Below are 15,544 nucleotides of genomic sequence, written 5' to 3'. Positions count from 1 at the left end.
AGTTCAGTTCTGAAACTTTATTTTGAAAAGATTTTAAAAGGATTCGTATCTTTAGAAATAAAAAATATAACAGGCATATCTAAAAAATATAAAGAGCAAACCGATTGTTACTACTAATGAAATAGCTGATGACAAAATAGTAGTCTTTTTGATTTTGATCACAAAAAGTAAACTGGTAGTGACAGGATATGATGGATAGATTTGACATCCTGGCAAATCACTGTCATTGATTCAATTATTCTAATTCAGAATAAAAGCTGTATACAGTATGTGTTTATGCTACAGTGGAGTTTTTCAAGTGATTGACATTCATCATATTAGTTAGACAGTTTTAAAAGCTATGTCTTTGTTTTACACAGCGTTGTCAAGAAAAAAAATAAAGTAGAACCTGGATTGCAGGGGGAAAAAAAAAAAAAAAGCAAACCACTTAACCAACTCTTGGTTCCAAACCCATCAAAATAAGTTCCCATTATTGCATCCTATTAACATGTTCGTTGAAGAGTCAGTTTCACTCCAGCCATGTAATATACTATTATAAAGACTAAATTTTGAAACTGTAATGCAATCTTACAGCTGGGTGGCTTGGAAGTTCTGCGGAGAAGAAGCTATTACTTTTCAAAATGGAAGTCAGCCTCACAAGAAAGAATGCAAACCACTTTAATTTACAGGTCAGCTTTGCATTACCGTTCTTTTGTTTGATGAGATATAAAGAGATACATACAAAATAGTCAGAAGTTCAGCAATAGCATATCTGAGGCTACAGACGACTGAATTACTTGTATATTCTGCCCTGCTTTAGACCAGCATGCTGTGATACCTTTCCCCGAGCTCAAATGCACTCTTCTGGTTTTCTAGCATTAATGTAGCTGTCGGTTTGAATTTCAATCTTGAATTATGTCTGTTGACATAATTTCGTAGTGCTGACTTCAATTGTTTAGGATTACTGTTTTGAACTACATAAGGAAATCAGTTCTTTTCTCTATGGTTAGTAAATTCCATTCAAGTGCATTTTAATGCAAGTAGTAAGCCATAAGGCAAAGTAATTATCTGTAATATATTCTGATTAAAAAAACCAACCATTCTTAATTACTGGCATGTTAGGAAAAAAGCTATCTTAGGTATTTAAAATTTATGATTACCTATTTAATAATATAAATATTTTCTGACATTTAAGAATGGTGTTTCGATTACAAAAATTAATGTTTTAAACCCATACATGTGTAGTTTGCTTTTGGAATAACATGTGACAATGCATTGCTTAGTTTCATTTCTTTATTTCAATAAACCACCCAATTTAACTTTTTATTCATACAAAACATTAAATGTAAGTATATAAAAAATCCATTGGGGAAAAATGTCCCTTTATTTTTATTGCAAAAAAAATCTAGAAATGAAAGGGTAAGAGAAATTTACATATTTTAAGGAAAGGAATAAAATACTGTATATTTCCGGTTGAGCAGAACAATGGGAGGACCCAATACAACAGAAGCTTTAACAAAAAGCAAAATCCGAACAAGCCCCAAATTAGTACAAAGAAACCAGGAAAAAACACCACCATATCATAACATGTATTTTTAAAGACTGCTGGGTCAAATCATTAAGAAAAATATTTATATAAGTCATTAACACTCATAATTAGAGTGTCATATAAATCTGAGTGAAACTGCTAAATAGAAATCACTAGAAGTCCAGGTGCTTCTTGCCGATGGCCATAGCACCACATCCTGAGCTCAGCAGTTTGGCGGATTCTGCCAGATCCTGTTTGCTTGTGCGGCTCACTGTGTCTGACAAGTCTGGAGGCAAATGCAGTCGCTGTGGAAGGAGATTTTCAGGAGGGAGAGAGAGACGGGAAAGAGAGAAGAAAGACAGAGAGAGAAAAACAGAGAGAGGGAAAAAAAAAGAATAATTGCAGCAGAATTTATTTTCCATAGCATATTGTGCAGTCTTTTTCCTGACTTGCCACTGTTTACTCATACAAATATACTTCCCAGACAGCCTTTTAGGCTGACATGGAAACAGTTTTGTACGTTATCGATATGGATTCTGTAAACTGGAGTAGATTTTTTTTCTGCTTGAAAATTATCTAAACAAAATCCAAATTTGCTAAGGGTATTTAATTATATCTATGACTGTTCCTTTAAAAAAAATGTTTTGCCTGTATGTCAGCCCCAAAATCAAATCCTTTGCTTTCTATGGCATTACAATATAAGCACGATTTCATTTCAAACATGCATACTTCATGGCAGGCTCTGCAAATAAGTAACGTGATGGTCAAAAGATGGAGAGGGATCACCCTGGTTGCAGCATTATTCTGAGAAATGCTTCTTCTTCCTATTCTAGTGACAGTTGTTAATAAAAACAAGCAGTAATAGTAGTTGCATGGGTAGAAGGCAATTATCTATGCTAATCAAACTTCGCCACCCCTTGTGAGTTGTAGGAACATTACATCCATTTTATAGATGTCGAAACTGAGACACAGGATACACGGCTGTCCACAAACACACAGTCCTTGCACAATAAACCTTATTTTTCAACTATGACAAAAATATTTCAACTCTCCCTCTGAGGATCTTTTACACCGGAGATTACAAAAGCCATGAGATGAGCATTTAACGTTTGAGAAGTGAGGTGAAAATTAATGTAAAACTGAGTCTATGCTTGGTTAGTTACTGGCTCACTTTTGGACACAGTGAGGTACTAAAGCTGGTCAGATGACAGAGTTGAGCATCTTCAATGCAGTGCAATAATTCATGAAACTAGTATCATGAAGGAGCGTATCTCTTGAAAGATTTAGTAGGCAAACGCTAATCTGTGTGGCTCTTCTCTTAAGAAGAGACTTGGCTGGACTCGATGATCCAGTGGGTCCTCTCCAACCTAGTGATTCTGTTATTCTAAGGACATGCTTCTGAAGGGAAGAGCATAACAGTAATGGCTGCAAAACCATTTTGGTGTGTGGACTCACCTTACTTGCAATGTTTTTCCTTTTATCACAACATGTAAATGCAGCTGCCTTTTATTCAATGCCTTAGCAACTTTTGTAAGATAAGATAATTAAAAAGCATAAGAAATATCTATATTTACAGTGGTCTGACTGTTCAATTCATTGCCGAGTTTGAGGTTGTGCAATTAGGCATAACTTGAGAGGTGCTCCAAAGTGTGTCCTACCACCAGCCACAGTTGTGGGCAGGCAGAGAGAGAAACGTGTGCTACATTGTTGTCTTCTCCAAGAGATGTATGAGGTATGCATGAAGTAACACATGTGGAGTTAGGAAGGCCTGTGTCCAGGGTGAGTTGACATATCCTCAATGTTAAAATAGGAGAAACGTGTATTTCGTTGTAGCACTTTGCCTACAAGGCACAATTTATGTATCAAAACCCACCTCCTGTATATACTTCAGTAACTATGCAGGTCTTACTTGGTCACTCTATTAAAAGCAGTGCTGCTCTATGGTATACTCTGCTTACTGTTCTTCCCTCCATCTCCAAGAATGTTAAAAACGGTTGTGGATGTGAACTGTGGTCCATGATGTCTCATTTCTACATCAGCACAACACAAACTAGGGCACACACTTATTTTGTTTGTCTGCTGAGAAAAATGTTTGCTAGGAAACAGCCAACATACAACTTGGATTGCAAAGGGGGGCTGCAGCCACTGGAAAGCGAAGAATGAGGAAAAGCCAGGAAGTGCAGAGGAGCACGTGGCAGATCCTTCAGTCACATTTTCTTTCCAATAAAGTGCACAGTACTCTGTTAGCAGGGTACAGGTTATCTGGTATGCAGGAGGCAGAGAGACAAGTGAAATAATCCAGCGTTCTCCCACTCACTGTTAGCATCTCTCTGCCCTCACCAGGGAGTGGGAGAGGCAGCTTCCTCTAGGGGAAATGCAGTACCGCTTTCTTCCTCCTGCAATTACTGACCTCTTCGCCAAGACTGCCAAATGGACTCAGAGCAAGGCGATGAAAAGCAAAGAGAACCAAGACTGAGCAAACTCATCTTACACAGGCACTAACCAATATCACAGATGGGGAATAACTGTAAACCCTGCCATGCTGGCCTGCACTTAAAGTGGGGGCAAAAGGCAAAAAACCTTTGACATTCATACAGCCTCTTAGTCAATGCTCTGTTTGCTCACTAATATATATTATAAACAGAAAATAAAAATAGAAAAACATTTATTAATTTGCAAAGACGCAGATGGGAAAAGTAAAAATGAAAGGTCCTGACACTGGATGGCAGGACCAAATTAAACTTTTACAGATGTATTTGTCATGAAGCAGTTTTTCATTCACTATATGTGCATATATATTCTTCTTTCCTCAGCTTATTCAGCAAAGAGGATGCACACTGCTCATTTAGTGACTGGCTATTCAGTATTTTGTTTTCTTATCACTGTTTACTCTGAACTTTTCTGACGTATTTATTGTATATTATAGTTAAACCTTGTTCTGAAGATGCAATGGCTTTTCAATAGCATGTCAGTATACAGCACTTGAAAGCTTCACAAATACCAACTGTGTTATTTTACTAATATTCTCATGAGATAAGGCAGCAAACTTACCTCCATTTTATAGACAAGGAATTTAAAGCACATAGAGGTACCTACTAATTTCAGAAACACAATCTGAGTCATTTAGAACTTGCTTTTCCAGGATCTTGAGCATTGTGTAGCATTTCACGTGATCGAATACTAACTTCATTTGCAGCTGTGAGCACTTAGTATTTCTTCAAGAACCTCAAGTCAGGCGCTCGGAAAGTGCAAGACACAAAATAAGAGTATAGAAATAAAAACGCTGTGTTGAAGTGACATGATCATAACTTCCACGATATCCTTCAGTTGTCTTAATTACAAGACGATCCCTCCTGCAATCCCTGCTCTCTCTATAATCCCAATTTTCAAACATTACAACAAATTGCTGGTTCTCCAGGAAGCATATTTCACTGTGTATAATATATTCAGCCTCAGATCAGACACATTCTGAACTATAAACAACACTAAGGTCATCTGACAACAACTGAATATTATCCTGCCATTAAGATGTGAATCACAGCGTGCACACACGCCACCTTTGAATAAAGCCTGAATAGGTGTTTCAAAATATCATTCCTTACATTTTCCATATGCAGCTTAAAAATACAAACAGAGCTGCAAATATTAATCCTATTAAATATTTTCAACTTCATTAAAAAAAATTCGAAACTTTAAACCACAAACAAACTAGAAACTCATCACATGGTATCATACAGACATCCGCATGTTAAACAACAGGCATTTATTTCTGGCACCAATAGGGACATTGCAGTCACTTGAACTAAGACAGTAAGTGATAGTATGAATAGGCTGTGATCCTTTTTGAACACTGGCATTACAGAATGATCAGACATTTTGACAGATATTTGCTGACCACAGAGAAACAGCCACATTTAAAGTCCCAGTTTAGGACAAAACGTTTTCTGGTGGACAGACTTCTCTGCTATTTCTGAGGCTGTGACCTCCACCTCTTTCAGTTTCTCTTTCTCTTATCAGTCTGGTAAGAATCAGGCTCGTTTTCCTCACATCGGCAATCCCAGTCCCTGTTAGCCAGGCCTCCCATCCTGCAACTGGTCTTCATGACAAACCCAACCCTTCTCCATTTACCCATACCCCCAGTCTCTCCCTCAGACAGCTTCAACTTTCTGCTTCCCAGCTCTTCATTCTGATCCTGACAGTCCTGGGTTTTTGGTCCATTTCTGCCCATGCACCCTCTCTGCTCCCATGCCTCGGTCCAAATTCAGTGCCAGGCCACCATTCCTTGCCTCCACCCCGTGTCCTCCTCACCCTCTGTTCTGTCCTCTTCCTCTTCCCACCTGTTCTTCATCTGCCTTTCTTTCTCCTCTTGGCACCACGCTCTGTCCCCAGTTCCTGCCCCTGTCCCTCTCCTCCACCCCAGACTCCCCTGTCCGGAGTGCAGGCACCAGCTCACCTCCCGGTCCGAAAAGCAGGTACATTCCTGGAAAAGGGTTAAACTAAATATGCAGTATGGAGTGTGCCTGGGCCAAATGGGGGTGGATTTTCACAGGACAGTAAAGCCACATCCCAGACATAAATGCAAGACAGAAAATTGCATATATTCATTTGTTCTTTTAAGTAATTGAAGGTTTTCACTAAAAAAAAAAATGCGGATAAACACAAAACTTCCTGTAGCCTACAGCAAGCTGGCAGGGCAACAATATTTTAAGGCAAAATGGTCATAGTCTGGCAAAAGTAAATATGCAAATAAGATCCTATAATTAATTGCCCTCCTTGTGACAACTTCTTAAAGCCTGTATCAAAGAAAGGTAAAGTTTGTCAGTGTAAAAACTAAGAAACACTGGAGCAAACTTCCTTTGTACAAAGTTAATTGTGTGTCTGCATTATTATAGTGTGTTTAATTACACGATGATACACTCACCTACACAGGCTGTCAGAAAGGTCTAAACTTAGGATCTTCAGGATCAGACTATGGCTTCATTCACTCGATTCAGAAATAACTGGTTATGGAAGAAGGCTATTACTGGCTGTATAAGGCATAGCCAAGGAAGGGGCATGATGTGAGTGCTGGTGCTTCCTGCCTTCTCTGTTTTGGGCAGATCCTGAAGGCTTTGCCGTGATAGGAACAATTACACTGAAGCCAGCTAAGCACACAGCTTTAGGGCATGCATTACGAAAGGAAAACAGTTCAGACAAAACTTATTACATACTTTGCCACTGCTCCTCCCTCTGCCTGAAGAAAACTTCTAATTACTTTATTTGTTCGCAATGGGGAGGAAAAAAAAGAAGTGGAAGACAAGAACATGTAAAATGACAGGCCAGAAGGGACACGGGGCAATCACTCAGTCCAGTCCCAGCAGTGAGGTCCAAATACAGCACTGACAATTTTCTGACATGGTCTGCCTTGTAGACTGGGATGTAAAGGTTGAAGCCATGGCTATTCTAGGAACTTTTCTCTGGTATACAAAAATAGTAGAGAGAAGTGCTTTTGCCAGTGTAGCTTATTGTATCAAGGGAATTGTTTTATAGATTTATTATAAATAACAGACTTCCCAATGTAAGACTTTTTGCCTTCAGTATAAAGAGGATCGTCCAGCAGTTTCTGTAACAGCCTCTCCTGTTACAAAAACCTCAGTTACAAAACGGATAGAAACAGTACTCAGGCTTCAACTGACTATAAATGGTTGAAAATGAAGTAAAAATCATATAGCTGAATCTAAGTACGCAATGACAGGTTCAACAAAGAGCTAGCTACTAGAGATACATTAGAGAACTGATTACTGTACAATTATACACATATGCTACACACATTCTTCTGGGTAATCTGTTGGCACCGCATCACGAAGTCAACCAGTGAAATCCAGCATCATAGCTACACATCATAAACAACCATCAGTTAATAAAATCACTTTTCAGATTTGAGGAAACGTGTGTCTGTACAGATTGTTTTTACAGGGGCTAAAATACTCAGAAACAATTGAGGTGGAAGACATTAAAGAAGCAGCAAAATTTCATAGAATTAATTGAGGGCTACTAAAAGCACATATTCTGCAAAATGCTCTAAGCAATAAACTATAACAATGTTTAGCAACAATATGATATGCAGAGATGCGTATATTGGCAAAACTATAAAAAAATCCTTTTCATATTACTTCAAAATCATTATTATATTTTAGCAAGCAAATAAATCATAACTTGAGTAATGCAGAATCACTGAAACTCATAAAAAAAGGTGGAAGGTCAGGTGGGAGTTTGTTCTTAATTTGATATGTATTAAAGTAATTCCACTGAAGTTAACCTTGAGACCCTTTTAACAGTTCCATGAAGCTTTAAGAACTGAGCTCAAACTTCCAAAAATTAAACTTTAGAAAAAAATAATCTTTACAATTCCGTTTACTTGATCTTTGACAAAAAAAAAAAATTGCTTATTAGTCTATTACGGCTGCAGTTCTGCCCTGGGGCAGGGAGATGGGTTAATGACCTCTCTAGATCCCTTCTAGTTCCATTTGCTACTTCTACATGAAGACTGAAGTCACCAAAGCCGAAGGGATTTGGTTTAAGGGGAAGAGGGGGTGGAGAGAAGAATTTTAGGAATGCTGGGAAAATGAAAGATGCAGACTCCTAGATGGGGAGCTTTATATCCTAACTATTTCTCTTTGAAGCAGAACTCTTGCCATTCCATACAGCCCACACAAGAGAGAATAGGAACAGCCCATGGCATTGTGTCTGAATTCCTGTCCCTGTGTACTCTTCTGCCTATGATGCCCAAGATGCACAACCTGCACAATGTTTTCCCTATTATGTCTTTTTATTATTACCTCATTTAAAATTAATAGGAATTATTTCTATTACCATAGTACCTAGAAAAAGACTTGAGCATTTCTGTAGGTATTGTGAAAAGGGTGGTTTTTTAAGGAGAAATCTGCAGGAGGTTAATAATGCACCTTTATAAAACCTCCTCTTAGAGTGAAGAACCCCATTTCTTATTTGAAAATTATGTAACTGTCAAGTGACTGTCACCATTACCTGACTAGAAGGAGCCAGTGGAGGGACGCCAAATCACTCCACAGCCACTGAGCTGTCTCTTGATCTTTGCAGTGAAGAAGACTGTCCCAAATGGGAGGCTTTAGCTACCAGTGCTCACAGCCATCTGTGATACAGTGAAGCTGTGCACCCCAAAACGAGCTGCCAGGGCAGAAAGAGCTGCGCAAGGAGGTGCTGGCAAAACCCTGCCAGTGCTTCTCCCTTTGCTGGAGAGCTGCCCTCTGCTCAGGCCTTGGTCATTCTCCTGCGCTACTGCTGTGTCAAGGTCTGACTATGGAGCTTGCTGATCTGGGTGTGATTCTCACCTTCTTCTCAGCTTGAGAGCGGACTTGCCTTATAACTATGGATCTGTCTGGCAGTCACCAGAACTGGTGGTTGACCCTGGTTACCTTCACTGAACCTGCTCTGCTCTTATTTGGGCAGTAGGGGAAGTACTTAATAGTGGCTGCTGGGCCACCAGGGACACTGTGTGTACCTTCAATGCAATGGCAACACGTGGCATGGACTCTCTGCGGTACACTGAGACATAGCTTCAAGGCCACTGCAATATGTCCGTCTATGAAAGAGGTCCTGTATGAACATGTTTATGAGATGTCCGCACAAGTCGTATCTTGCATTTATAAGTGAGGTAGCTGCCAGATGATTACAAACTCCTTAAGACATACATGTTTCAGGAGCATCTTAGTCTTGCCAGTCAGTGATTTTACTGCTTTCTTAACAGGTCATCATCAAGCACCATAACTAACTGGTCCTCTTGGCAAAAACAAATTACTGCCTTTGGGCTTAATACAAACTCAGAGATGTGCATGTATGAAACAAAATTTCTTCTAGAGATAGGAGTTTGTTCAAATATTTGGTATGGAGGTGACTATATGGCAGGGGGGTTGGAACTGGATGATCTTTAGGGTCCCTTCCAACCCAAATCATTCTATAATTCTACGATTCTATAAGTTTTGGCCTCTCCCCTTGCTGAGTTTGCCAACTGAGAGACACCAGATATGTGATTATGATGAAATTAATTATATTTTCTATGTTATGTAGTCCTCCGCAGTGGCAGATGACTTATACTCACATGAGTCTGTAACAACTCACATAAAATCTGATAATACCACCATGAAAATATATAAAATTGTTACTAATGCTACAAAACCTAAAAGTACTTCTGAGTTAAGTTCACTTCTCAATGGCAAACCAGTAAGCCCTTTACCACTTAAGACATTCTAAGCTCCCACAGCAAGGACTGGAAAAGTCACACCAACCAGCATAGAACCCTATCAGGCAGAAATCATATGACAGTCCTGAACTATTGTTACGACTAGAGTCTCACAATCTACCTTGTGGAGAGAATAATGCCAAACTATCCTCACATAACTGCATTTAGGTCTTGGGGGAACTATTTATAAACTAATTTACTATGAATCTCTTACACTCCTGTTCACGTTACAGTTTTCTCAGAGTTTTAACAAATTCATGTGACAAACCAGGTGGTAACTGCTTTTCTGTATAATGCATGTGAACGCAGTTCCTTCTTGTTCTGCTGCATTCACAGATGCTACATCACCCTCTTAAAACCACAGCAATGGATAAATGTTCTAAACTTATTATAAGGACAAAAGACTTGACTTTTAAAAAGAGCATTCTAAAATTTTCTACTTTTCAGGTAACTGTGATTGACTTATAACTAATCACAACTATATCAACCCATGTTAAAATAAGCACATCTACCATATGCATTTCCTATTTCTTTTTTTTTTTAAGTTGAAGCATAATCTGAGCCGTCAAAATTAATTATTGTTAACATCAGGTGTTGAGAGAAGGCTTCCACTAAGAATAGCTGATAAATATACTTCTACCTACATATCCCTGTCTATCTGCTAAAGGATGCATTGCTGACATGAAAATAATTTTTATATATAGCTAATAGTACTTAAAATACTTGAACCTAATTCTAAAACTCTTATTTTCCATCACTTACCAAATGTAAAATAAAATTATAATAATTCTCACTTTTGCCTCATTTGCAGGCCAGTGATATTTCGTTGTGGGTTCCCAGTAACACAATGAGATTTTCTAAACAGTGACTTTAAAGACACCTGGCAAAATGAAGAACAATCAATAAACCCACTTTGTTTTGTGATAGATTTTGTATAAGCCATTTTATGTTTCAGAATGCCAAACTCTCAATGTGCCTCTTCAGTGAGGCTTTCCAGTATATCTGCTTTACAGAAGTGATATGATAATATCCAGGAGAATTCAATTCAAACTGTGCTGATCTGTCCGGATGTGCCACATGGTACTGTTTCTGGTCTCTGATCAGAAAATTATGCAAAGTACTTAGAAGCTGAATTCTTGAGTTTGAATTTAAAACTCAATTTGTTTAAACACTGGCTGTTGCAAAGTGAAAATCTTTCAGGGATCATTTGTACCAATAGATTTTTTTCTGTACATGTCTGTGTAAAATGAATCCCCAGGGGATTTCAGATGGCTGAAGAAGTTCCAGTAACACATGAGTACAGACGTGGGGTTTTGTATGTGCAGCGTTAGTTGTTACTTTTCAGGAAAGGACAGGAAAGGAAACAGCAGATAAATGGCTGAACAAACTCTTTCATTCCAAAGAAAAACTCCAAGATGCGTTAAAGATGACTTCCTACATATGAAGGGACACAAGGGAAAGATTTACCTTCTCTGATGCTTGAGAATGCCAAATGTTTGGCATCACATGTACAAGTAGAAGACCCATTTCATATTATAACTGTAGCCTCTGCATAATGAGGAAGCTCCCCATGATATAAAGGGAGCTGGATTAATCAGTGACGGTTATAGACAATCAAAGAACTACAGCTGTTGAATTGCTTGTCTGATCCAAAATTCAGAGAAATACAAGGTAATCTTACCACCAGAACTGTATTAAATATTTATATAGCATACTACTGTAATCCTTACCAATCCAGGTCTTACCAAGCACATATTAAAAGACTGCCTCTGCCCTGAAGAGTTTACAGTCTGAATACATGAAAGTGGGTAAAAAAGAAGACGTGAAAAATAAAATACCCGGGGAGAATAGGAGAATGAAAAATATCATGGTATATTAATTCAAAAGCATTTTTCCTTTTTAATTTCTTCTCTGTTCTCTTCCTCTTGCTTTCCTACACAGGAAACTCTTTCTTATAGAACATTCTTTCTATGAAGTGTCAAATGGCTGAAGAGAAGATAGAGTAAAGAATGGGAAAGATAGAGGGCAGGAGGAGGAGATACATCATCTAGGCACATTATAGCCGAGATTGGAATGCGTTATCTATAAGCTGAAGGCAAACACTGTTCTAAATTCAAATGGTAGTTCATGAGTCTGAATGTATCATATATGTCCGATGCAAACAGACTAACAGTGCTCCTGTAGATCTGTTCTTTTTTCTGAATTTCTCCTCCCTGGCTTTACGTAAGAGAAGTGCAGGACCCACGATGCAAGTCTGAGTAATTCTAGGACTCTCAGTATGGTCTGGATGGATGCTAATGTTAATGTCACGTTTTCTTCCCTGACAGATTCATTCAACCTAATTGCAGCTGTCTACAAGCCAGCCATTCAGTCTAACCTATATTACATACTTAGGATGAGATGAATCACCCTTGCAAGTGCTTGCCCATCTCTGCTGATTATTCAGGAAACCTGGATGACTAGCTTAAACTAAATTCTTAACTTGGAGTGTAAAAGGTCAAGGAGAAGAACTCAGTCTTACAAATATATGAAGCTTCTCATTGAGTCAGTGCCTTCATTATTTCTCCTCTTTCTTTGAATGACATTGCAATGTGCCACAAAGTACAGATTTTATATCAAACCACAGATGGTTTGCTGGAAACATTCCAGAGTTGCTGGCAATGCCTGCGCTGCTCTATAACGACTTGGGTCTCTCTTACTAGGAAGCTTGAGAAGTGTTCAAGACAGTGTGTACAAACAAAAGCTACATAAGTGAGGAAGAGGGAGAAATAGCATTCAGAGACAGAAGCATCTGTTCTAGGAGGTCCAACATATTGCAATGTTACTGTCACACTGTAAGATTTCAGCTAAGTTGGAAAACTCACCAAATATTTGAGTTGGCATCCAAAGCTATTTGTTAAAGTTTACTGTAATCTATCAAGCTTCTGTCTAAGTTTAAATATCTAAACTCCATTGATACACCCATTTAAAAATGACCGTTTTATCTCAGCGTGTGCAACAACACGAATAACTGGTAAAATGTATTCTGCCTCTTGACAAAATTGTCCAGATAGATTTCAGCACTTCCCAGAAAGGTTGTGCTCCCCGACAGGTAACTCGCACTGGCAAGTCTCCATTACGATGCCTGAGCTGCCAATTCGAAACAGAAAGACAACAGAAATGCAGAGAACCTCTGGAACTGAACAGTTCTTCCAGCTGTTGCTAAAATAAATATTGCCAACTAGCTTCTACTGATCTCAAGTACTGACTCTCTACAGATCCTATGAAATTTAGAGTTTAATTAAGTGCTTTCCTAAGAGGAACAGGAGAAAATGGGAGCTGCTGTGAGACACTGGACCAATCCAGCCGTACACTGCCCCACCGCTGTCCCAGCACTTTTTCTAGATTTGCTATATATTGCTGCCTATTTCCTCCTGTACATCATCTTCAGAAGTTCTGTGTACAAACACAATATGTAACTATAAATGCAAATGCACACATCACTTATGACTGCATATGAATTGCGGCCAATGTGTCTACCTACAGAATCTCCCCAAGGCATGTAGTCTCGCTCAAGGACGCTCAGAGACAGGGCAAGCTGCACAGTGCAAACCACCCATACAATATCTCCTTGAATGCTGCTGTTCCAAGGGAGCAGTGCCACAGGTTTGGCAAGTTGCTGGTGACGAAGAAGGAACGTATGGGGGGGTAAAATGCAATTGCTAGCTGGGGCGGGTATTGTTGCTTTATACTGAGAGTAGCCTGATGCTCAGTAGTCTATTTACTTTTTTAGGTCAGCTAGAATTAGAAAATTTCCATTGCTAGGCAGCCCAGCACATCTGTGAAGCATTTCTGGGCGTTCAGACCTGAAGCACGTGCTGCCCAAAGGGAAGATTCATTACCCCATGTTACACAGCCCACCAGTCCCTCCCCCAGACGGCACAAGGGCTTCGGCAACAGGAAAGTGCCTTAACCTTGTGCAGAAACATATTACATGACCAGAACACAACAATTAGCACATTTGTAAAGCTTCAGGCATAGGAACAATTTAATAGCTTTTTGAAGCAGACTAATTTTCTGGAGCTTTTTATCCTTTTTTTTTTCTTAGTTATTTTGCTTTTCATGCATGGACAAGTTCTTCTTTGCTACAGGTATTTTCTGAGTCTGCCTGGCAGGATTATTATGTGTAGAGAAATACAAATTATTCAATCAGTTTAAAACAGTGCTAGAGAAATGAAAAAGTGCTATGTAAGTGCAACTTATCTCTCTTTTAAAAGGAAGTATCATTTGGATAGACAAACGTATTGCTGGTTTACAAGATTCTGCACATTTACAAATGGAGGCTGCTAAATAGACTGGTTTGTTTATGTTTGCAGCTTTTCACAAGCTAGGAACTTCAGCTCTGCAATGGCAAATGCCACTGTCAAATGCTCCACGCTAAGGCAAAAACCAGGCCAGAAGAAAAAAAACCCATTTCTGCTATCATTGTCTCCTCATCCTAAAAACTGCACTGAAATAGCAAGTGTGCTCAGTTCCTTCCCAGGTGAAGAAGCAGACGTAATATAATTCATATTTTAATATCTCTTATTTTCAGCACTAATCCCCCATGACTCATGAGGGCTACAGTTTAAAACACCAGTTAACAAAGCCTTTTGTTGTATTAACTACCAAATAGACTTCAGAAATCACTGAAGTGTAATCCAATATTCATAATATTGGATCAACCTGTGTTGGTATGAAAATAGAGAGTGGCATATTTTTACTCCGTGACTGATACTGCTTATAGAAAAAAATATAGAAATGGCATTGGTGATCAAGCAGTCGCGTTCACTGCCCTTTCACAAACCAATGCTTTAAAAGAAGTTTAAACACAGAATAAGAAGTTGCTGGCGAAAGGTTAAAAGACAGGTCATGCTAATTCCTTTTTAAATGACTCTATCTAAGACGGTGGGACTCAGTGTAAACTGAAACAAATATATTAAATATGAATGACAGCAACTAGTATCACGTTAAATGCAACACTTTTGGGAGTAATTGAGATTAAAATAAACATTACTGTTTATCTGGAAGTTGGGGGGAGGGCTGAACATTTGAGCAGATTCTTACATCAAAAATATGTTTTGTACAGAAACTATATGTCAAATTACAGTTATTTGCTTTCAGCTCCTTCCAGCAGTTATTTATTTTTGTACTTTTCATGTGTCAGTATTTTTTTCATTTCACTTCTTTATTCCCTATTACAAATAAGTCTCTTTAGAGCAATAAGATCTTTAAAATCCCTTTAGTGTTTAGAAATGTCAACAATTCAGTAGACTATAGTTGATGAATAGGCCACATAGAAAAACCTGCCTCAAGTTTTTATCTCAAGAGAAGTAAGGTGCTTTGAAGAGCACTTGATTTCAGATTTAGAAGCCAGCTGCTATTCAGCCAGACACTCTTGAGAGCTGTTAAGTCCTGACCCATAGCATTAAAACAGGTTGGAGGGAGGAAACACTGGGAATAAATATATTTTGTACTCCCTGTATAATTATTTTTTCTAAATACCATTTAAACATGTAAATAAATGAAAAACTAAGAGACTAGGCAATCTTATCAGATGATCTTATTTGAATATTTTGAATGTAGCTGGAACTTGCCAGGGGGAACAGCCACAGCACTGGAAAAAGACGAGGCTCTAAAGGAAAAAAAAAATTAAATGTTTTTTTCCATTTGAACAGACGGCAATGACATAGAAAAGCTTTGTATTTTTGACAAGAGACAGAAAACAAAGAGATTTTCACTTCAAAATATGCAGTGGAAGA

General features: G+C 38.5%; 1 protein-coding gene across 1 annotated transcript in view; it reads right to left on the bottom strand.

Annotated features, from left to right (window-relative positions):
• Window positions 1–581: 581 nt before the first annotated feature.
• Window positions 582–15,544, bottom strand: part of ELP4 (elongator acetyltransferase complex subunit 4) — a 150,637-nt gene continuing 135,674 nt past the window's right edge. The window contains exon 10 of the mRNA XM_054066876.1: window positions 582–1,812. Coding sequence (XP_053922851.1) covers window positions 1,681–1,812 — 132 coding nt within the window. The 3' untranslated portion in view covers window positions 582–1,680. The remainder of the gene's footprint in view (window positions 1,813–15,544) is intronic.

This window comes from Cuculus canorus, chromosome 5 (assembly GCF_017976375.1).
Source record: "Cuculus canorus isolate bCucCan1 chromosome 5, bCucCan1.pri, whole genome shotgun sequence".
Lineage (NCBI taxonomy): Eukaryota > Metazoa > Chordata > Aves > Cuculiformes > Cuculidae > Cuculus > Cuculus canorus.
Note: the sequence above shows the minus strand (reverse complement) of the source record. Positions and strands in the feature narration are given on the sequence as shown.